Genomic DNA, 22,346 nt, shown 5'->3' on the forward strand with positions numbered 1-22,346 from the left:
GGAGTATGGTTGAGCATAAGCACTAGTGGTCCCATAATAATGAATGGAGCAGTGGGAGAGCATGCGCGCTAATGGTCTCATAATAATGAATGAAGCAGTGAGTGAGCATGCGTACTAGTAGTCCCATAAAATTGAATGGAGCAGTGGTTGAGCATGAGCATTAGTAGTCCCATAACAATGAATGGCTCATGGTTGAGCATGAGCATTAGTTGTCCCACAATAATAATGAATGGAGCAGTGATTGAGCATGAGCACTAGTAGTCTCATAGCAATGTGCTCAATTCATGTGGGATTTTGAAACCCCTTTTTGTAGGATACATGTGAGTCCCAGTAATCTTCAGTGTATGAATGCATATGGAAAAGGTTACTAAAACTTTTGTGCCTATCATATATCCCCCCCAATAATGTCTATTTCCCTGTACATGGTATTATACTCTGTGCTGGCTGGAATAATCCTAAACTGCTCTGATGCACCATAATTATATGTAGAGGCTGTGGCAGGAAGTAGTGAGAGTGTGTGGCTGATACCACATGGAGGGTATGGGGGACTCGGGCATGATAGCAAACTTTAGGCCTCAGTGGCCAACTCAAGCAAGTCAAGTCAAAGCCTGAAGAATGAGCAGTGAAGCAGAGGAAAGCCGCAGAGAGAACCAACTAACTGAACCCCTTCACCCCCGAGCCTGTTTTCACCTTCTGCACCAGGCCAAATTTTTCAGTTCTGACCAGCGTCACTTTATGAGTTAATAACTCTGGAACGCTTCAACCTATATCAGTGATACTGAGAAAGTTTTTTGTGACTTGTTGTATTTCATGTTAGTGGTAAATTTAGGTCGATATGACCTGCATTTACTTATGAAAATATTCAAAATTTTGACAAATTAAAAAATGTTGCTATTTTCAAAATTTCTATTTTTATGCTCTTAAACCAGAGAGTTATGCTGCACAAAACAGTTAATATATAACATTTATCACATGTCTACTTCACATGAGCATCATTTCTTAAACATGTCTTTTTATTAGAAAGATAGAAGGGTTAAAAGTTGACCAGTGATTTCTAATTTTTCCAACAAATTTTACAAAAACATTGTTTAGGGATCACATTACATTTGAAGTGAAGGGGTCTATATGACAGAAAAAAAAAACCAAAAGGGACACCATTCTAAAAATTGCACCTCTCAAGGTGCTCAAAACCACATTCAAGACATTTATTAACCCTTTAGGGGCTTCACCAGAATTAAAGCAATATAAAAGGAAAAATTGAAAATTTTACTTTTTTCCCAACAAAATATTGATTTAGCCCCAAATTTTGCATTTTCAAAAGGGTAAAAGAAGAAAATGAACCACACAATTTGTTTTGCAGTTTCTTCCGAGTATGCTGATACCCTATATGTGGTTGAAAACTACTGTCAGGGCCGGCGTTAGCGGCAGGAAGACTAGGCAGGTGCCTAGGGCCTCCGCTCCCCCAGGGGCCCCCAGCCAGTGGCGTGTTGCTAATAGCGGCACACTGCACAACCGCTATGGGCCCCGTGAATCAGGGGGGCCCGCCCGGAGCCAGCGCCAATTCCCTCCCCTCCACGTGCTGCATTCAACTGTATCGGCATCATTACACCAATACAGTTGAAAGCAATGATGGAGAAGAGAGCGTCAGATAACGCTCCCTCTCTCATCATTCCCCTCTGACACTGCAGGTGCGCAATGACGTCACTTCATCGCACACCCACTGTGTGCCGGGCAGTGCAGCCGCTGAGACAAGAGCCGAGCCGGGAGCAGCATGGGATTCGAGAAGGAGGGGAGGATTGTGGGTTTTTCGTTTTTTTGTTTAATATAACAGTGAGTGAGTACTGGGACTGTGGGGCTGAATTATATTCTCAGGGGTGAGCTACATTATATTCTATGGGGGGGCTGTATTATATTATGAGGGGATTGCATCATACTCTTAGGGGGGCTACATTATATTTTATGGGGAGGTGGGCTGTATTATATTCTATGGGGTCTACATTATATTCTATGGTGGGGCTGTATTATATTCTATAAGGGGGTGCATGATACTCTATGACGGGGGCTACATTGTATTCTATGGAGAGCTGCATTATACTATTTGAGGGGGGCTGTATTATATTCTATAGAGGGGCTACATTATACTATATAAGGGGGCTGCATTATATTCTATGAGGGGATCTTCATAATACCTTATGAGGGGGCTACATTATATCCTAAGGGGGGCGTGGATTATTCACTGTGGGATAGCTGCATTATGCTGTGTGGGGTGGCTGTATTATACTATATGCGGGCTGCATTATTCTGTATTAAGGACTATGAGGAATACATTATATTATATGAAGAACTATGGAGTGCATTATACTATGGGAAGTGAATTTTACTACATGGAGGACTATGGGGTGTATTATACTATATGGAGGACTGAGGAGTGTATTTTAATATATGGAGGACTATGAGGAGTATTATATTATACTATATGTAGGACTGAGGAGTATATTATACTATATATGGAGAACTGAGTGTATTTTACTATAAGGAGGAATATAGGGAGTGTATTATACTATACGGAAGATTATGAGGAGTGTATTATACTATATGGAGGTCTGAGGAGTGTATTTTAATATATAGAGGACTATGAGGAGTGTATTATACTCTATAGAAGACTATAGGGAGTGTATTATACTATATGAAGGACTATGGGGCACATTATACTATATGGAAGTCTGAGGAGTGTATTTAAAAATATATAGAGGACTATGAGGAGTGTATTATACTTTATGGAGGACTATAGGGAAGGTAGTATACAATATGGAGGACTATGGGGAGTGTATTATACTATATGGAGGACTATGGGGCGCATTATATTATATAGAGGACTATGAGGAGTGTACTATACTATATGGAGGACTATTGGGCACATTATACTATATGGAGGACTATGTGGTGTATTATACTAAACAAGCAAAATGCTTTCTATTGATCGAGTGATTGGATTGTTTATGCAGGAAAAAAAATCATTATTCTCGGCAGCACATTGTAAAAATTGCTGATGTGCTGCTGATAACATGATACTGTATGGGGACAGATTGATCTATTAGTGATTGTTCTATCCCATCATTATTCCTCATCCGGTGGAAAGAGGCCGGGAAACAAGCGTCGAACGACTTCAATATTGTTGATCACACTCGTTTAGCGGCCTGAACTCAGCGCATGTAACTACAACAGAAATGCTTTTGTGTGATGTGCAATATGTTAGCATTTGGGGCCCTATTTTAAACTTTTGTCTTGGGTCCCATTTTGCCTAAAACCGGCCCTGACCACTGTTTGGGTGCACGGTAGGGCTTGGAAGGAGCGCTCTTCAAAATTTGGAATGCAAAATAGGCTGGAATAGACATATCAGATGCCATATTGCATTTGCAGAACCCCTGATGTGCCTAAACAGTGGAAACCACCATTCATAATAGATGATATCACAGATCACCCTCTTCCCCTTCCTGTACAATGACTGATAACACCTCTATATACAGTATCATAGAATCGTAGAGTTGGAAGGGACCTCCTGGGCCATCTGGTCCAACCCCCTGCTCAAAGCAGGATTCGCTAAATCATCCCAGTCAGATGTCTGTCCAGCCTCTGTTTGAAGACTTCCATTGAAGGAGAACTCACCACTTCTCGTGGCAGCCTGTTCCACTCATTGATCACTCTAACTGTCAAAAAGTTTTTTCTAATATCTAATCTGTGTCTCCTCCCATTCAGTTTCATCCCATTGCTTCTAGTCTTTCCTTGTGCAAATGAGAATAAAGTTGATCCTTCTACAATGTGACAGCCCTTTAGATATTTGTAGACAGCTATTAAGTCTCCTCTCAGTCTTCTCTTTTGCAAACTAAACATTCCCAAATCCTGCAACCTTTCCTCATAAGACAGGGTTTGCAGACCGGTCACCATTCTGGTCGCTCTTTTCTGAACTTGCTCCAGTTTGTTGATGTCTTTTTTAAAATGTGGTGCCCAAAACTGGACACAATATTCCAGATGAGGTCTGACCAAAGAGGAGTAGAGGGAAATAATGACTTCACGTGATCTAGACTGTATGCTTCTGTTAATACATCCTAGAATTGCATTTGCCTTTTTTGCTGCTGCATCACACTGTTGACTCATATTCAGTCTGTGATCTATTAGTATACCCAAGTCTTTTTCACATGTGCTGTCACTTAGCCCTATTCCTCCCATTCTATATATGCTTTTTTCATTTTTATTGCCCAGATGTAGTACTTTGCATTTCTCCCTGTTAAAAACCATTCTGTTAATTGCTGCCCACTTCTCCAGTTTATTTATATCTTTTTGAATCCTCTCTCTCTCTTCTCTAGTATTAGCTATCCCTCCTAGCTTTGTGTCATCAGCAAATTTAATCAGTTTACCCTCAATTCCTTCATCTAAATCGTTGATAAAGATGTTGAACAATACAGGGCCCAGGACAGAGCCCTGTGGTACCCCACTTGAGACATTCTTCCAACTGGATGTGCAGCCATTTACGACCACTCTTTGGGTCCGATCACTAAGCCAGTTATGAATCCACCTAACAGTTGCCTTGTCCATTCCATACTTAGTCATTTTTTCAATAAGGATTGTATGAGAGACTTTGTCAAATGCTTTGCTGAAGTTAAGATATACTATATCTACAGCATTTCCTTGATCCACCCAATCAGTAATACCGTCATAGAAGGAAATTAAATTAGTCTGACATGACTTATTAGTTACAAACCCATGCTGACTCTGCTTAATCACTTCATTCTTATCCAGGTATTGACATACATGTTGTTTAATAATTTGTTCAAAGATCTTTCCTGGTATAGAAGTCAGACTCACCGGCCTATAGTTGCCTGGGTCCACCTTCTTCCCCTTTTTGAAGATAGGAACAACATTTGCTCTTCTCCATTCTTCTGGCACTTCTCCAAGAATTTTCAAAGATTATGGAGAGGGGTTCAAAAATTTCTTCTGCTATCTCCTTCAGTACTCTGGGGTGTAATTCATCTGGACCTGGAGACTTGAATTCATTTAGGTTAGCTAAGTGTTTCCTCACTATCTCTCTGTTTATAGATATCCTGGATTCTTCTATTCCCTTAATAGGACAGTGAATAACAGTTGATGTTACATTTCCTTTCTGAGAGAAAACAGATGCAAAATAGGAATTTAAAAGTTCAGCCTTCTCAACATCCTGTCTTACCATTTCATCATTTTCATCCTGTAAAAATCCTATAGCATCTTTGACTTTTCTTTTACTTTTGACATATCCCCAAAATCCTTTATTATTGCTTTTGACATCTCTTGCAAGCCTCAATTCATTTTCAGCTAATCTGATTTGTGCCCTGCAGGTTCTGCAGACAGCATTATATTCTTCTTTAGATATGCCTCCCTCTTTCCATTTTATAAACATTTTTTTCTTCCTTTTTAGCATGTGCTTAAGTTCTGTGTTCATCCATCCTGGATTCCTTAAATGCTTCCTATTCTTCCCTCTTTTCGGAATTGTTAACAACTGTGCTTTGAGAATTTCATTTTTCAAGATTTCCCATCCTTCCTGGACATTTTTGTCTTTAAGGATATCCAGCCATTGGATCCCTCCAATTCTCTTTCTGAATCCCTTAAAATCTGCCTTTCTGAAATCTAACCTTGACGTCTGAGTCTTCACAGGTCTTCCTCCTCTAGTTATCCAAAATTCTAAAATAGCATGGTCGCTACCTCCTAGGGTTCCAGCCACTTTTACCTCCTCAACCATTTCCTCCCTGTTTATAAGGATTAGATCCAAGGTAGCAGTTCCCCTTGTTTTCTCCCCTACCTTTTGGAAGATAAAGTTGTCAGCAAGAGAGGATAAGAATTTCCTTGACCTGTTAGTTTTGCCTGAGAGAGATTCCCAACAAATGTCTGGATAGTTGAAATCTCCCATGACAACTATGTCATATTTTTTGGAGAACTTGGCCATTTGATGCATAAAGAGTTCATCCATATCTTCAGCTTGCACAGGCGGCCTGTAGTAAATGCCTACAATGGTGTCCTTTCCATTGTTCTGTCCTTGTATTCTTACCCAAACAGTTTCCACAGAACTCCCAGTCTCTGAAGCTTCAATCTCTGTGCAGATATACGCGTTTCTAACATACAATGCGACACCCCCTCCTCGTTTATCAAGTCTGTTTCTTGCAAATAAGTTGTATCCTTCTAGTCTTGTATTCCAATCATGTGTATTGTCCCACCAAGTTTCAGTGATTCCAATGACATCATATTTCTTTTCCTGTGTTAGTAGTTCCAATTCTCCTTGTTTGTTGCCCATGCTTTGTGCATTAGTATAGAAACATTTTAGTTTGTGATTGGTTTCTCTTTCTCCAATATTTTTATTAATTAGATTCTTTTGTCTTTGTTCTTCCTTTCCACTTCTAATAGCAAAGTTCTCAATAGCATTTGTCAGGTGTATGGCTTTTTCTGGTCTTTTGCTTCCCTTCCCACGTTGTTCTAGTTTAAAGCTCTCCTTACAAGTGTAGCAAGGCGACTTCCAAATACATGCTTTCCAGTCTTCGTAAGGTGCACCCCATCTCTAGCAAGTAGTCCATCGTATAAGTAGTTCACTCCGTGATCCAGAAATCCAAATCGTTGCTGACGGCACCATCGACGTAGCCAGTTGTTCACCTGCAGAATCTTATTCCACCTCCTTGTTCCATGGCCATCCACTGGGAGGATGGAAGAGAAGACCACCTGCGCTCCCAGTTCTTTCACTTTCTTGCCTAAGTCTTCAAAGTCTCTGCAGATGGTTTCCAGGTCGTTTCTTGCGGTGTCATTTGTCCCCACATGTAGTAGCAGGAATGGGTAGTCATCTGTAGGTCTGAAGAGTCCTGATATCCTGTCAGACACATCTTTAATTTTTGCACCTGGAAGACAGCACATTTCTCTTGAAGTTATATCCGGTCTGCAGATAGCGGCCTCTGTTCCTCTCAACAGGGAATCCCCCATGACCACCACTCTCCGTTTCTTCTTCACAACATTTTTCTTTCTCCATCCAGGAGGACTCTGAAGGCGTACAAGGTTGCTGTTTGTTGGCAAAGTCTTATCCTGATGTATTTCTTCATAGTTCTCCTGCGTGAGAGCCTGGTACTGGTTTCTGAGCAGTATGGGTGCTGACTGCCTCCTGATCCTCCTGCTTCTCTGGGTCACATGTCTCCATTCCTCTGTTTCTTCAGGTGCACTTCGAATTTCTTCTCTTTCTGTAACATGAAGAGATAATTCTGCTCTGTCCAAGAACTCTTCACCTTCCTTAATGATCTTCAACGTAGCTAACCTCTCTTCGAGATTTTGCAACTTTTCCTCCAACAGGGACACAAGCTTGCATTTGTGGCATGTGAAGTTTGGCTTTTCCACTGGTAAATCTGTGAACATGTAGCAAGAAATGCAGCTCACCAAATGGCTCCTGGCCTCTTCCATCTTGAGATTTCTTAAAAACAATGAAAGATGAGCCAAAAAAAATGTAGATATCACAGGATCCACCATTCATAATAGGTGATGTTACAGCTCATCTCCTCCTCCTGTACAATCACTGATAACACCTCTAAATACAGTAGATAACAAAGGATCCAACAATCACAATACATGGTGTCACAGCTCACCTCCTCCCCTTGATTCACATTGAAATTTTACCAAAATTAGAGCATGCTTTAGCTAAAGCTTCTATAGAAACAAACCAACCCTTGGTTGGTCTATTGCTGCTAATGTTGGTGTGCCCAACACAAAGGAGGAGTCTAATAATGCCCCTAGTGGGCAGAGTGAGAATTGCAAGTTTATTTTTAAATTATTATTACATTTATCATAAAATCCTGATTTAATGTTATTCTGTGATTACACAATCCCTTTTATATGAGGTAATGTAAGCGGAAACAGACCAGTACCTGCTCATGTATATTTATATACTGTATATAGGTGTTTGTACAAATTATAAAACACAACAAGCCATATAATATGCAGCCAACAATACACAGACACCGTCCCCCATCCCATACACCTCGCACTGTGCTGGGAGGCACTGGACATGCTCCATTTAGTACAGAAATGCTGTGGGAATCTATATGTCAGGACCTCCGGTACGGGCAATGGATGCTGGTAAATGGCGCTGGTCCTACACTCAGCACTTATACAATCCCAATGGGACGGAGGGAAAAAATGTCCGCTCTAATACCTTATTATTGTATCTTTCCTTTGCATAGGTATATAAATAAATAGAGATAAATTGAATGATATGCCATTAACATCACAGAGATATCGGTGTGCGCCGTCACTCACCGCCTAATGGAACTGTAGAAACAGAGTAAATAGGGGCAGACAGGAGGACAGTCTTTTTCCTTTTGAACCAGAAATTCTATAACACCGCGATAATTTAAACAAATTACATGTTGGATTAAGCAATTTCCATTTTATTTCTTCTCGAGGTGTCACGATTTTGACCTTTTTAAAAAATGGTTATAGATTAATTGTTCTGGGAACGCTGCAGGGTAATTGAACAATTAGAGTGCGAACGAGGAATCGGGGAGAAAAACCATCATGTCATCATCACTCCCATCAGAGGAGGGGGCTTATTATAAGAGATAGATAATAGAGAGAGCGAGAGAGAGAGAGAGAGAGAGATAGATTATAGATAGATAGATAATAGATAGATAGATAGATGATAGATAGATAGTGTGAGGTAGCGCTGTCATTCAGGGTTGGGGGACACTCGCTTGCAGCGATAAAAAACACATCCGGCACAGGATTTTCCAACAAATCATAGTCTATGAGGTTTATTCATCCTTCATAAACCTCCAGCAGCAATATACACAGCATTACAGGAGAGCGTCCATTATACAGGCTATTTAGCCCCAGGGTTATCTCACCCACGTCAGGGTTCCCATATGGCTGTTTCTCCAGGCCGCAGAAGTCCACTCACTCCTCAGGGACTCTCAGATACTGGCCGCCATTACACACACAGCCGCTCCACAGGCTGCTGTTAGTGAGGAGATCCTTCTCCTCACGGGACCTTCCAAACTGGACCAATCAGGTCCCAGCATTCACTCCATGTGACCTAACCTGGCCACATTATATGGTCCATAGCCACGCCCACCGGGTCACATGACTATGACCTCACCACAGGTCCTTCACACAGACATATATACTTTACAATAGCATTCATAAACATACATATGTCTCTATCTCAAGGTCACCCACCTTGAGATACATAATGGCTCTTCAACCACTCACACTCTTGGGATATCCACACAGCGCCCCCTCGTGGACACAGTGGTCATTACACCACATACCTCCCCCCTATGTTCAAACTTGTGGGGTTGAACACACATCACACCAGGGTCTCGAGACCGGGCACGTATTGCACCTTGCCCCACAGGTCGAGAGAACTGTCTCCATTTGTCATACGGCCTCATCTCTACATTAGGCCTCCCCCGCCCCCAGCGGTCATAATACCGGTCATTGTCTTTGACCCTCCAGTCACGGTCTGTCTGCATCATCAGACACTGTTTAGTCACCACACTGTTACAGTGCCCCTTGTCACCTGATCTTTCTCTCATTGACCGTCTCTCTCGGTTGGTGCGGTCATAAGTCTTAGTCGATCCTGCTGTCTGGCACGAGTCTGACTCAGTCAACGTCTCACAGGAACTACAGCCCTTCAACCTCGTATGGTCTGTCGAATTGCCACTCGCTGACATTCTTCGGCCATCTGCCATGTCACTTCTTGGCGGTACCCCTGGGGTCCTTACATCTTGGTATGAAGGCGTCCGCCACCTGGTATTCCGCACTTCTTTATTAATCCGCTGGTGGTCCAGCTTCAACTGTTCAATCTCTTGCAGGTACCCCACTCTATACTCCAAGAGCAATTGAAAGTTCCTCAGGCTTTCCATGGAGCCAACCACCATCATGGGAATCCTTCCCACTTCACCAGACACCTGGTCTTCGTCATCAGGAGGGATCCTCACCCTCACCACACCGGAGACATTCACAAGGTCCTGCATCACCTTCCCGGACCTTCCAACGATTCTCCCAATCAGAGCTTTGGGTACCGGAACCACATCTTTCCTCAAACCCAACCGATCCATAGCCTCTCTTGCTATCTCTAGGCGTCGAGCAGCCTTCATATTACTCCGCCTAACCAATTGTTTGACACGTAGACACTGCAAATGCATCTCTTTCAGGACAGCTACTCGGTTTGATGTGTTTTCCCTAGCTGATACTATCACCAACTGCCGAGTCTCAGGTGCCCAGTGCACCTTACACGCTTTGAAAGCCTCATGCACACCTTCCTCAGCACAGGCTTCTTGCATGTCTTCTGGTACATCAATTACAACCTTGAAGGTCGTGGACTTGCTCTCATCCTGGACAGATGGCTCTGGGTTCCCCACGGACACTTCCCTCAAGATATCTGTCATGACCGGATGACTGTCTTGTGCAGCTCTTGGCTCACCATCTTCCTGAAATTTACAGTCTTCAGGACCCTTTTCCAAGATGGGCTTTGTCAGTTCTGCCTTGCTATCAGTCGGGGACGGCCGCTGTACGTCTTCGCCCATCCACTTCTTCTCCCACAGAAGACCTTTTACTACTCCACTGAGTTCTTGCAGAACTTTATCTCGCTCCTCTGCCAGGTAGCGACGCTCATCCTCTCTCCTGAGAATCTCCTGTTGATGCTTCTCTTGGGCCTCTCTGAGCACCTCCATATCCTTCACTATAGCTTTGTTCATAGTTTGACACGCTGACAGGTGACCCCTGAGCTCAGAGACTTCCTTCTCCAGGTCATCCACTCTGTGCTCAGCTGTTTGTCTCAGGCCTCTTTCTTGTTTGACACATTCATCCACCTCCTCTCTGAGGGCCTTATTCAGTCCTTGCTACGTTACCATGTGGCCTTTGAGCTCAGAGACTTCTTTCTCTAGCCCTTCTATTCTGTGCTCCCTTTCTTTCTCAGAGCCACAGTCACTCCCAGAGATTAAGTCATCCCTCCAGTTACTCACTAACCGTGTGACTACTTCCGCCGTCTTACCCACCAGGTCAGCGTCAGTTTTGTCACGAGATGTCAGGTCCGTCCGTTGGGCTGACATACCCCTTTTCCCAGTCACTTCCACCTCTGACCTCTCCCCGTCAGGAACCGTCACCGTCTTAATATCTGTTAGCCCAACTATAGGAACGTCTCCCTCCTCGTACCATAGGTCATCCAACATGACAAAGTCCCGGCCGCCCTCCAAGGTATACACCAAGTCTGGTGGTATCCCGCCACCTTGGCACTCACTGCCTCCAGGCCCCTCAAACACCACTCTGTCTAGCATATAGTTCACCATGACCCCATGTTTACAGCGAACCTGGGCCATTTTCTCGGTCAGACAGAAAGTGAGAGGAGTTCCTATCAGAGTCACCTGACTCTTGGAGTCCAACCATCCCGAGATTCCTTCCCGGTGCAGCATCACTGTACACACTACACAGTTTATGTCTCTCACGATACCAGACAAGTCCTTGTTGGCACCAACACAGCTCCTGCTGTCACCGATCACTGGCACCACCGGCTGCTGTTCACACACACAGCGGCTGGAGTCACTGCAGCTCCGTCTTCATGAACCCGCCGATCCACCGGAAGCCGCTTGTCACCTTCGTGACCCCACTGAGCCACATCAAGCCGCTTGTCACCTTCTTGACTCCCACTGAGCCACCGCAGGCTGAGTCGAGAAAAAGAAAAAAAACACCACAAAAAAAACTCACGTGTCCTGACTGTGCGCTATTCAGGATGCTCCTGTCTCCTCCTGAGACCGTCCAACACACAGGGCGCACCGGGTGAGATTCAGGGAGCGACCCCGCACACCGGCCTCACCAGGTCCAGGGGCTCAGCGGGTGCTATTCAGGACATCCGTCTCGGCCTGAGACTGCCCAACACTTAAGCCTCACCAGGTCCAAGGTCCTACCATGTGCTCCAGGGCTCTTCCCAACACTGACCCTCCAGGACCTTGCTCACTGAACCCTCCAGGAACAGTCTTTACCACTGACCCAGGTCAGTAAAACACTTTTTTTTTCTTTTTTTTTTTTCCTTCTTTCCCGACCGGCACCTGCTGGCCACGCAGGTTCTCGGACCTCTCTACCGCAGAGGTATCCTATAAGTCTTTGCCACTGACTCCTGTCAGCACATCACATGGCTTTAAGACCGTCAGCCCTCCTGGCTCAGCGTTGCCCCCAACAACCGAATCTGCAGTCCTTTTCCGTTGCCCCTAGCAACAAGGCTACAATATTGCCCTTTGCTTTCTCCACCATATGTGAGGTAGCGCTGTCATTCAGGGTTGGGGGACACTCGCTTGCAGCGATAAAAAACACATCCGGCACAGGATTTTCCAACAAATCATAGTCTATGAGGTTTATTCATCCTTCATAAACCTCCAGCAGCAATATACACAGCATTACAGGAGAGCGTCCATTATACAGGCTATTTAGCCCCAGGGTTATCTCACCCACGTCAGGGTTCCCATATGGCTGTTTCTCCAGGCCGCAGAAGTCCACTCACTCCTCAGGGACTCTCAGATACTGGCCGCCATTACACACACAGCCGCTCCACAGGCTGCTGTTAGTGAGGAGATCCTTCTCCTCACGGGACCTTCCAAACTGGACCAATCAGGTCCCAGCATTCACTCCATGTGACCTAACCTGGCCACATTATATGGTCCATAGCCACGCCCACCGGGTCACATGACTATGACCTCACCACAGGTCCTTCACACAGACATATATACTTTACAATAGCATTCATAAACATACATATGTCTCTATCTCAAGGTCACCCACCTTGAGATACATAATGGCTCTTCAACCACTCACACTCTTGGGACATCCACACAGCGCCCCCTCGTGGACACAGTGGTCATTACACCACAATAGATATGGAAAGATAGATAGATAGATAGATAGATATGAGATAGATGATAGATAGATAATAGATAGGTAGATAGATAATAGATAATAGATAGATAGATAGATATTAGATAGATGATAGATAGATAATAGATAGATAATAGATTGATAGATGGATAGATAGATAGATAGATAGATAGATAGATAGATGATAGACGATAGATAATAGATAGATAATAAATAGATAGATAGATAGATAGATAATAGATAGATAATAAATAGATAGATACATATGAGATAGATGATAGATAGATAGATAATAGATATATAGATAATAGATAGATAGATATGAGAAAGATGATAGATAGATAATAGATAGATAGAAAGATAATAGATAGATAGATAGCTAGATATGAGATAGATGATAGATAGATAATAGATAGATGATAGATAGATAAATACATTATAGATAGATAGATGATAGATAGATATATAGATAGATAGATAGATAGATAGATAGATAGATAGATAGATAGATAGGTATGAGATAGATAGATATTAGATGATAGATAGATAGATAGATGATAGACAGAGAGATAGATAGATAATAGATAGATATATAGATAATAGATAGATAGATAATAGAAAGATAGATAGATAGATAGATAGATAGATATGAGATAGATAGATATTAGATAGATGATAGATAGATAGATGATAGATAATAGATAGATGATATATAGATAGATAGATATTTAGATAGATAGATAATAGATATGGAAAGGTAGATAATAGATAGATAGATATGAGATAGATGATAGATAGATAGATAGATAATAGATAGATAGATAGATAGATAATAAATAGATAGATTGATAGATAGATAGATAATAAATAGATAGATAGATATGAGATAGATGATAGATGATAGATAGATAGATATGAGATAGATGATAGATAATAGATTGATAGATAGACAGATAGATAGATAATAGATAGACGATAGATAGATATGAGATAGATGATAGATAGATAATAGATAGATAGATGATAGATGATAGATAGATAATAGATAGATAGATAGATGATAGACAGAGAGATAGATAGATAATAGATAGATAGATAGATAGATAGATAGATAATAGATAGATAGATAATAGATAGATGATAGATAGATATATACATTATAGATAGATGATAGATAGATAGATATGAGATAGATAGATATTAGATGATAGATAGATCGATGATAGACAGAGAGATAGATAGATAGATAGATAATAGATAGATAGATATGAGATAGATAGATAGATATGAGATAGATAGATAGATATGAGATAGATAGATATGAGATAGATGATAGATAGATGATAGATAATAGATGATATATAGATAGATATTTAGATAGATAGATAATAGATATGGAAAGGTAGATAATAGATATAGATAGATAGATAGATAGATAGATAGATAGATAATAGATAGATATGAGATAGATGATAGATAGATAATAGATAGATAATAGATAGATAGGTAATAGATAGACGATATATAATAGATAGATAGATAGATAATAAATAGATAGATCGATAGATAGATAATAATAGATAGATAGATAGATATGAGATAGATAATAGATAGATAGATAGAGATAGATACAAGATAGATGATAGATAGATAATAGACTGATAGATAGATAGATAATAGATAGATATGAGATAGATGATAGATAGATAGATAGATGATAGATAATAGATAGATATGAGATAGATGATAGATAGATAATAGATGACAGACAGTAGCTTAGATCGATGTATAGATAGAGAGATACTGTAGATAATAATAGATAGATATCACATCTCAGATCCCAGGAAGTCTAATCAGAACCTTTACACACCAGCTAGTGTAATACTGCCCCCTATGGACATAATATGGAGAATATCAGAATTGGTATCTGCAGTACAGTTCTTGTACCTTTCCCCTCTTGTGTTGTCATACAGAATGTAATCTCTGTGTTTCTGACTTTCCATGTTATCGCCATCGCCTTACATAGGAGCTGACCGCAGACACATCAGCCGGCCAGCATCCTTACTGACAACATCCAGAAATGATTATTTCATACAAACAGCTGGAAAACTTTTTTATGTCCACGTCGTGGCCTCCAACCTGTGGCTGTATAGTGCTTGCAAGCTGCAGCTGCCAGCAGCTTCACAAGCCTTGTAGTTCGGCATCTGGTGGAGAGTCCGAGACACAAGTTTCATATAGAAAATTCATTTTTCTCAAGAACAAGTCCAAATTTGTCATCGGCCCATTGTAACAATCCGACACAAAGCACCAAACAGCAATAACCACATTGACATTTCTTTAATCCGGCATCTGATAATCTGACAAATACCATATGGTTTCTATCTGAGATGAAGTCCAAGAAGCAGAAAGAAGCGGTGCGGACATTTCTCTATATTTGGACTCAGTAGGAAATATTTACAGTGTTAACGTTTCGTTTTCCGCTTTCTTCCCGAATGTTATTCTCCGTCACAGACGAGTCTTGTGCATGTTTGTAGGTCGTCCGATAATCCAGAAAGAGAATCTTGTAATTAAATGTATATTATAAGGTTATGTGAAAGCGTAAAAACAGAAAGTACCAAGTTCACAAATGTATCAACGGTATATATGTAAAAGGTATCTGTACCGTCAGCCAATGTGGATGTGTTCTAGGCAGATGGGATGATGGGAGTAGTTACACCAGGATCTTCACTACTCACAATGCCCGAAATTCAATATCTTCAGCCAAAGTATATGGGGCCCGATTTATTATTGTATTTGCAGTTTTTTTGTCCACCTTTTAGTACTTTTTCTCCAATTCTTTTAATTTCCACTTTTATTTTAACGTCTGTTTCATTTGTTCGCCTGTTATATGTAAATGAGGGGTAAGTACATTGGGGCGTGACAAAGCGCTTCCAGTTCTCTATAATCCCTGCTTCTGGCTCCTGATTGGCAGATCAGTCCGGCATCTGTCATCTGGACTGACCTGTCAAATCAAAAACAGGTATTTGCTGGGTGGGAAATAAGAAGCGAGGTCCGGAGATGCAATTACTTTGTCACACCCCAATGCACTTGCAGCTCATTTGTGTCACAGGTTTATCACGACAGAAAAGAGCAAGAAGACCACAATGTCTGATTTCTCCTACTCCTGCACTGTTTGGAAGCACTTCACCTTCATATTAAACAGCACAGGTGTCTATTAACAGTGCAGGGTTTAATCTGTTCAGTTGAGAGCTCCAGGTATCTTTCCTGCATTAAGGCTCTCAGCTGTGCACTGTTAGCCACTCCCCTCTCCTTTATATTCTGGGTCCTGGCAGGCACTCATTGTCAGAGCAAGCTTTATGCTATATGGTTAGGAGATGGTGGTTTGTGGTTGCTGTTTGAGAAGGCATTTGGTGGATTAATCTGAGACTGTTGTGAGGTACTGACTGTGTGCTAATTCCCTTCCTTCTCCTACTTTGGTTTTACCCCATCCTCCATTCCCTGTTGTTTACCTTTGTTGTCTGTCTGAGTAAAATTGTATGATTGGTATTTTCCTTTATCCCTGTTCATATTACCTTGCTAGTCTGGCTGGTGAATTACGGTACACTACTACTTCCCTCTTCCCTGGGTGGGGGAAGAGTACAGACTGAGGGCGGATTCACAAGGTAAGGCAAGATACGTGGCCCTGGTGTCTTCACCATCAGAAGTAATCTGGGGAACAGGGCGATCTAGGATGCCCCATAGCGTTAGGGACAAGGAAGGAGCCCCTGGTCCTGGGATACCCGACAACTTGCACATAACATTGGATTTCTCAGCAATGGCAAGGTGGTTTTCTACAAAGTAGGTATCAATTTACTCAGCCTGAGATCAGTCATACAGCCAAACCTTTATGCAGAAACTCCTCCAGAGCGGTATCCTTTAACTTAATTAGTATTTCCAGTGGGTGAGGGGGCAAAACTATTTCTAAATATCCCATTCATTTTAGTGGAGTGCAGTCACAAACATAAGTAGAGTCTCGCTGATTGGACCACCACCAATTTGGTATAACCACTACAACCACTCACAAAACATTTTATGCCAGGTGATATCAGGGTCTTTAATACTTCTGGACACTTTTCTCAAGTAGAATAATAAGTTTATTCTTAGGATTCCACCTATGCAGATAATGATTTACTTGCATAGGATATAAACTAGAGACATATACTGGATGGTTGAGTTGTATCCGTATCCGAAAATGGAGAGGCCTCCCCCTAATGTTATATAAAGAGTTGTAGGTTTCATAGCCAGCTGAGTGATTATACCGAAGAGTAATGACCAACTCAAAATAATTAATGTTAAATTATATGTCCAGTATCCCAATCCTAATTAATTTCTTAATATTTATTTGTATCATTCATTTCTTCTATCTTCTGATACAGAGTCTCCTACATAGACTAGTTATGTGATAAAGACATTTCAATGCTGCCACCACTAGAGGGCGCTTATACACCTACTGCATACTGACATACAATGGAGTTCAAAGCATAAACTGTATGCAGTCAGCTCCCCCTAGTGGATGCTGGAGGCAACCGGAATTTTTATCATAGATCTGTTTCTCGGCAGGGGATTCTGTAACCAGAAAACAAAACATCTGTTTGATATGAAGATGCATTACGACATTGATTGGCAAAATATTTGGCATGAAAAAAAGCAAAATAGTGTTTACATGCGGACATTTGCTTTAAGAGGAGTGTGTTGTGATTTGAGCAATCTGTTTAAATAGTATGATGAGTGTGATAAGCATGGTCTGCGCTCTTGCAGATTTTAGATCTTCGACTTAATAACTTTATAAGCCATAATGGATTTAAAATGAAGACAGCAAAGTTGAAAAAAAAAATTAATTACAGTATATACTGTATATATATAGATAGACATACGTATACATTTTGTATACATATATATTTTTATTTTATATATATAATTAAAAAATAAAATAAATAATATATTTTAAAAATAATGACAATTAAATAAATATTTATATAGCATATAAAATAAAAATCTGCAGACTTAGAACCTAGAAACTGGCACTATGACTATAAACAGTATATTCTAGGTGTATTAGCATCTCCAACTATACTTGTAAATGGGACACGTGAATAACGTGATGTTACATGGGACTGCCATAGTCAGTGCCAAATATTGTGAAAGCATTACACAGAATGATATATGTCCAGGAATGCACAGAACATATTACATAGCGCCTATGTCCATGATTTGCTACAGGAAGATAGGGCTGCCATCTGGGTATAATATGGGTTGTTTAGATGACTGGAGGGATGCCATGCACCCCTGTAAATGACACAGACGGTAGCACACCCTCTGCCTCCAGTATATACATACATGCATATATTTATGGGGTCACTAATACAGATGAGAGGTGCAGCAGAACAGTCACTAACTTCTACATTGGCATTGAGCTGCTGACAATCTCTGGATTAAATTCAGATGCTAAAATCCTCCCTAGAGTTTAGTAAAATCCACTGGTGTAAACTTTCCCTTCTCAGATGCCCCCCATATACAATGCTCTGGATTCTCACCTGTCTCCAGAATACACAGACACCTGTTTCCCAGGACACAGTTCACACAGTTCAGCTCCTGGGGAACATCAATGGTCTTATTGAGAGGGGAGAAACACAAAGTTGTGCAGCTCGCTGGGCATGGGTGAGTGCCAGCTCTTGGCACAGGGCAGGTTCCCAGGCACATTTGGGAATGCACAGGATTTCTTCCAGGAGCTGTCCAGCACTGACGATGCTGAATGTCCCCTTGTCCCTTCTGGGGGGCACTAGTGCCATTCCCACCCAGATTACAGTCTCCCCCAGATGAAGTCTTATTATTAGGGGGCTAGTTTGCAGTCAGGGTCATTTCTAGGAGATCTGTCACTATTGCAGCTGGGAATCTGTGTGATGGCCGGCTGGGCTGAGGGGGGGAAGCTGGGCACAAGCTACAAGCAGGGGAAAATGGGGGTCTTTGTGGTGGCCGGCTGGGCTGTGGGGGAAGCTGGGCACAAGCTACAAGCAGAGGAACATGGGGTCTGTGCGGTGGCCGGCTGGGCTGGGGGGGAAGCTGGGCACAAGCTACAAGCAGAGGAATATGGGGTCTGTGTGGTGGCCGGCTGGGCTGTGGGGGAAGCTGGGCACAAGCAGAGGAACATGGGGGTCTGTGTGGTGGCCGGCTGGGCTGTGGGGGAAGCTGGGCACAAGCTACAAGCAGAGGAACATGGGGGTCTGTGTGGTGGCCGGCTGGGCTGTGGGGGAAGCTGGGCACAAGCTACAAGCAGAGGAACATGGGGGTCTGTGTGGTGGCCGGCTGGGCTGTGGGGGAAGCTGGGCACAAGCTACAAGCAGGGGAACATGGGGGTCTGTGTGATGGCCGGCTGGGCTGTGGGGGAAGCTGGGCATAAGCTACAAGCAGAGGAACATGGGGTCTGTGTGGTGGCCGGCTGGGCTGTGGGGGAAGCTGGGCACAAGCTACAAGCAGGGGAACATGGGGGTCTGTGTGGTGGCCGGCTGGGCTGTGGGGGAAGCTGGGCATAAGCTACAAGCAGAGGAACATGGGGGTCTGTGTGGTGGCCGGCTGGGCTGTGGGGGAAGCTGGGCACAAGCTACAAGCAGAGGAACATGGGGGTCTGTGCGGTGGCCGGCTGGGCTGTGGGGGAAGCTGGGCACAAGCTACAAGCAGGGGAACATGGGGGTCTGTGTGGTGGCCGGCTGGGCTGTGGGGGAAGCTGGGCACAAGCTACAAGCACAGGAACATGGGGGTCTGTGTGGTGGCCGGCTGGGCTGTGGGGGAAGCTGGGCACAAGCTACAAGCAGGGGAACATGGGGGTCTGTGTGATGGCCGGCTGGGCTGTGGGGGAAGCTGGGCATAAGCTACAAGCAGAGGAACAATTGGGTCTGTGTGGTGGCCGGCTGGGCTGTGGGGGAAGCTGGGCACAAGCTACAAGCAGAGGAACATGGGGGTCTGTGTGGTGGCCGGCTGGGCTGTGGGGGAAGCTGGGCATAAGCTACAAGCAGAGGAACATGGGGGTCTGTGTGGTGGCCGGCTGGGCTGTGGGGGAAGCTGGGCACAAGCTACAAGCAGAGGAACATGGGGGTCTGTGTGGTGGCCGGCTGGGCTGTGGGGGAAGCTGGGCACAAGCTACAAGCAGAGGAACATGGGGGTCTGTGTGGTGGCCGGCTGGGCTGTGGGGGAAGCTGGGCACAAGCTACAAGCAGAGGAACATGGGGGTCTGTGTGGTGGCCGGCTGGGCTGTGGGGGAAGCTGGGCACAAGCTACAAGCAGAGGAACATGGGGTCTGTGCGGTGGCCGGCTGGGCTGTGGGGGAAGCTGGGCACAAGCTACAAGCAGGGGAACATGGGGGTCTGTGTGGTGGCCGGCTGGGCTGTGGGGGAAGCTGGGCACAAGCTACAAGCAGAGGAACATGGGGGTCTGTGTGGTGGCCGGCTGGGCTGTGGGGGAAGCTGGGCACAAGCTACAAGCAGAGGAACATGGGGTCTGTGCGGTGGCCGGCTGGGCTGTGGGGGAAGCTGGGCACAAGCTACAAGCAGAGGAACATGGGGTCTGTGCGGTGGCCGGCTGGGCTGGGGGGGAAGCTGGGCACAAGCTACAAGCAGAGGAACATGTCACATTGCCGTCCTTGTTTACGACGTTCCGTAGAGGGGTGACACACTGTGCCGGGGCTGCTCCAGTTGTGGACTTTGTGTTCCTGCTGCCATGTGATAGAGGCACATCCCAAACAAAGGAGCCGCGGGGAAACTTACCTCTGCCGCGTGCCGCGCCCCCCCAGCGAGGGTCCCCGTGCTGAGACCCCCAGCACAGGCTGGATACATCCAGGCTCCGGCTCCTCTGCTGCACCGTCCTCCTGACTCCCAGGGATGAGGCTGAGCGGTGTGTCTGCAGGACCCGCTCCGCTCTGGCTGCTGTGCACACACAGACGCACAGCCCCTCACTGCCGCCGTCCTCTCAGGGTCCCCACGGGGGGCTGCCGGCTCAGTGCGGGGTCCGCGACCACTGACAGCAAAGAAGAAGCATCCGGAAGCTGCTGCCGCTGCCCACCCTGCAGAGTGAGTGTGGGGGCTTCCTCCTGCCACAGACTTTATAGAGTCCTGCTGGAAATATGTACAATGCACATCCAGGGGGTCACAGGGATCATTACTGGGGGTCTGTCCTGGAGCCCTGTATGGGGGGCGAAGCACGATTATAGGGGTCACCCCAGAGGGGGAACAATCTCCTAGAATAGATCTCTAGATACACAAATAGAAAGCTAGATACATAGGAGATAGATATAAAGATAATTGGATGGATAGATAGGAGATAGATAAAAATCAAAAAGGTAGGCAGCACACTACTTCTCCTCCTCTCCATACAGTCAAATGGCACCTACACAGTATAATGGACCACATGCAAACCTCCACACTGTATAACGACCCCAACAAAGCCCTCCAAACACTATAATAGTCCCCACATAGCCCTCCAACATTATAACAGCCCCCACATAGCCCTCCAACATTATAACGGCCCCCACATAGCCCTCCAACATTATAACGGCCCCCAATAGCCCTCCAACATTATAACGGCCCCCACATAGCCCTCCAACATTATAACGGCCCCCACATAGCCCTCCAACATTATAACGGCCCCCAATAGCCCTCCAACATTATAACGGCCCCCACATAGCCCTCCAACATTATAACGGCCCCCACATAGCCCTCCAACATTATAACGGCCCCCACATCGCCCTCCAACATTATAACGGCCCCCACATCGCCCTTCAACATTATAACGGCCCCCACATAGCCCTCCAACATTATAACGGCCCCCACATAGCCCTCCAACATTATAACGGCCCCCACATAGCCCTCCAACATTATAACGGCCCCCACATAGCCCTCCAACATTATAACGGCCCCCACATCGCCCTCCAACATTATAACGGCCCCCACATAGCCCTCCAACATTATAACGGCCCCCACATAGCCCTCCAACATTATAACGGCCCCCACATCGCCCTCCAACATTATAACAGCCCCCACATAGCCCTCCAACATTATAACGGCCCCCACATAGCCCTCCAACATTATAACGGCCCCCACATAGCCCTCCAACATTATAACAGCCCCCACATAGCCCTCCAACATTATAACGGCCCCTACATAACCCTCCAACATTATAACGGCCCCCACATAGCCCTTCAAACAGTATAATGGCCCTAACATAGCTTTTCAAACATTATAACAGCCCCTCCAGATAATATAATGGGCCTCACATAGCCCTCCATATAATATAATATTAATGACCCCTACCTAGCCCTACAAATAGTATAACGACCCCTACCTAGCACTGCAAACAGTATAATGGCCCCCACATAGCCCTCTAGGTAATATAATGGC

At 44.1% G+C, this 22,346-nt stretch overlaps 1 protein-coding gene across 2 annotated transcripts in view; it reads right to left on the reverse strand.

The window, feature by feature from the left end:
• Positions 1-21,069, reverse strand: part of ZMAT4 (zinc finger matrin-type 4) — a 436,096-nt gene extending 415,027 nt beyond the window's left edge. Inside the window, exon 1 of one of the 2 annotated variants that reach the window (XM_073552848.1) lies at positions 20,718-21,069. In XM_073552848.1, coding sequence (XP_073408949.1) covers positions 20,718-20,786 — 69 coding nt within the window. In that variant the 5' untranslated portion in view covers positions 20,787-21,069. Of the gene's footprint in view, positions 1-18,494; positions 19,759-20,717 lie in introns of those variants that run through there. The other variant, XM_073552849.1, reaches the window with a different exon arrangement.
• Between the last annotated feature and the right edge of the window lie 1,277 nt (positions 21,070-22,346).

Source organism: Dendrobates tinctorius, unplaced genomic scaffold, assembly GCF_039654945.1.
Source record: "Dendrobates tinctorius isolate UK_male_01 unplaced genomic scaffold, ASM3965494v1 ptg000196l, whole genome shotgun sequence".
In the NCBI taxonomy this organism is placed as follows: Eukaryota; Metazoa; Chordata; class Amphibia; order Anura; family Dendrobatidae; genus Dendrobates; species Dendrobates tinctorius.